The following is a 2,332-nucleotide window of genomic DNA, read 5'->3' as shown; positions in this document are numbered from 1 at the left end:
GTAACAAAGGACTAAGCACACTGGCTATAACACTAACTAAATCTGTGCTGCTGAGTCCAAACATCAAGAGTAGCTTGCTGTCACAGCAGCCATACCTCCCCTTGCCCTTAGTTACAAGCTTTCAGCACCTTGCTTGCAGCCTTAGGGGATTCCAGGAGTCAGCAGAACCCCTTCCAGCCAGGAAGCCGGTTACGGACTGGGCCAGTCTGCCTGACCTAGCTCAGGGTCCAGGCTTATAAGGCTGCCTAAGCCCTGCTCCTTCTGGGCAGGTGAGCAGGGGGGTCTTGCTAGAGCCTGAAGGCTGATTGCTATGGCAGTTTACGATTGCTGCTTTAGCAGCCTTCCTAGTCTCTGCCTGTTGGCCTGTTTCCTTAGGTCAGTGGTTCTCAACCTTTTTTTGTACCAGGACCCATTTGTAAACATCAGTGGCCAATGCAACCCAGGGGCCCCTCCTGACCCATTGCCCTCCACCCCCAGGCCCCAGCCCCTACAGTGTGTGGGGTGGGGAAGGGGGGAGGGTTCCTAGGGCATGGGGAACCCCCAAGCAGTCCCAAGCAGGCTGAAAATCTTCCAGCCTCCAAGAGAAAAGCCACGGTTTCCTGTTCTTTTCCTTTATAGGAGGATCCATTTTTAAAGTTTCTTTGCAACTCTTTTATATATTCTTGTGACCTGCTTTTGGGTCATGACCCATAGGTTGAAAAACACTGCCTTAGGTGCCTATTCCCTTGCTGCCAGCTCCCCCCAGGCAGAGTTGTTTTCACTGGCTGCAGGCATGTCCCTTCCCTCTAAGGTACAGCTCCCTGCCTAGGCAGCAGTGTTTCTTTGCTGCCTTCCTTCTTGCAGGTAGCCTCTGTTCAGCTGCCTGGGGTCTATCTGCTGCCTTTTCTCTCATTAAAGTAACAGGAGGCTGAGGCTCCCTGTTCCACCAATAAATACGTTTTTGAGGAAAATGCCCCAAGTGAGCTGTTTGCTCCACCCCTGGCTTCTAGTTCAGATCATGAAACATGAGCTGCAACAACTCGAGTGACACCCTCGGGAAGGAAGGGATTAGCCAGAACACTTCTGAGAGTAAAATGCAGGTAGGAAAGAGGCTGTTGCAAACCCATCTGCTGCTGAGATTCAACTGCCAAAGCAACATTTGCCTGAGGATTATTTACAAATATTTGCCTCAGGAGAACAGACCTCTGCTCTTCTAAATCTGTTCATCTTGCGAGCATGTGTCTTGCCAACTAGCAGATTGCCTGTCAAGAATGAGGGGGCGGGGCTGGGCAGGCAGGGATGGAGGTCCTCCCCCACACCACCACTCTGCTGTCCAGGACTGTTCCCTGCCCACCCACCCCAGCCCAGCCTCGGTCCCCACATAGGCAGGGAAAGAAACAAAATTTGGGGGGAAGGGGTGTCTGAGCATGTGTGCCCCCCTCCCCTGGTGGGAAAGTCTGCAGGGGGAGGGAAAGGGCCATGGTGGGGAGTGGGGCTGGGATCAGGAGGGAGTAGAACAAAGCCAGGCTGGATCCTGCTACGCCCGTGCAGCCTCCCCTTCCCCTGCACCCAGGGTCATTGCTCAGTGCTGCCGGCCTCTGTGAACCACCGACCCCAGCCCTGCACCACCCAAGGTGGGCCTGGAGCCAGGGGCCAGAGGGGGCCAGCCTTGGTTGCACTGCTGGGCTGGAGAGGGCAGAGCTCCCAGGTCCCCTTCGCCCACCCTGCCCTGAGTCATCCCCGGGGAGAGCCCGGTGGCTCCTCCAGAGGCTCGATGATGAGGAGCCAAAGGGGGGGCACATGGCCCTCCAGTCTTTGCACACAGCGAGGGCAGGCTGCAGCTGTGAACTGGGCTCTGCCTGCTCCCTGTGTACATGCCTCACTGCCACCTTTGACAGCAGTACAGATTGGTTACACACAGATTTCACAGAGACATTAGGGCTGGAAGGGACCTCGGAAGATCATTGAATCCAGCCCCCCACCCAAAGGGCAGGAAGTCAGTTGGGGTCATAGGATCCCAGCAAGATAAGCATCCAATTTGCTCTTAAAGGTGTTCAGTGTAGGTGCTCGGACCACCTCTGATGGCAAGCTGTTCCAGACCTTGGGGGCTCAGACAGTAAAGAAATTCTTCCTCATGTCCAGCCTGAAACAGTCTTGCAGTAGTTTATAACCGTTTGACCTCATCATCCCTTGGGGCGCTCTGGTGAACAAACATTCCCCCAGAAACTGGTGGTCACCCCTGATAAACTTATAGGTGGCCATCAGGTGGCCATCAGGTCACCCCTGAGCCTGCGCTTTTCCAGGCTAAAGAGCCCCATGGCTCAGCCTGTTGTCATAAGGTCTGTTTTCCTGA

At 54.9% G+C, this 2,332-nt stretch overlaps 1 protein-coding gene across 1 annotated transcript in view; it reads left to right on the top strand.

The window, feature by feature from the left end:
• The first annotated feature begins 971 nt into the window (after window positions 1-971).
• Window positions 972-2,332, top strand: part of LOC109306189 (lysozyme g-like) — a 21,608-nt gene continuing 20,247 nt past the window's right edge. Inside the window, exon 1 of the mRNA XM_019529481.1 lies at window positions 972-1,079. Coding sequence (XP_019385026.1) covers window positions 1,005-1,079 — 75 coding nt within the window. The 5' untranslated portion in view covers window positions 972-1,004. The remainder of the gene's footprint in view (window positions 1,080-2,332) is intronic.

Source organism: Crocodylus porosus, unplaced genomic scaffold, assembly GCF_001723895.1.
Source record: "Crocodylus porosus isolate Cpor-Errol unplaced genomic scaffold, CroPor_comp1, whole genome shotgun sequence".
Classification (NCBI taxonomy): Eukaryota; Metazoa; Chordata; order Crocodylia; family Crocodylidae; genus Crocodylus; species Crocodylus porosus.
This window is presented reverse-complemented; position numbering and strand designations above follow the sequence as displayed.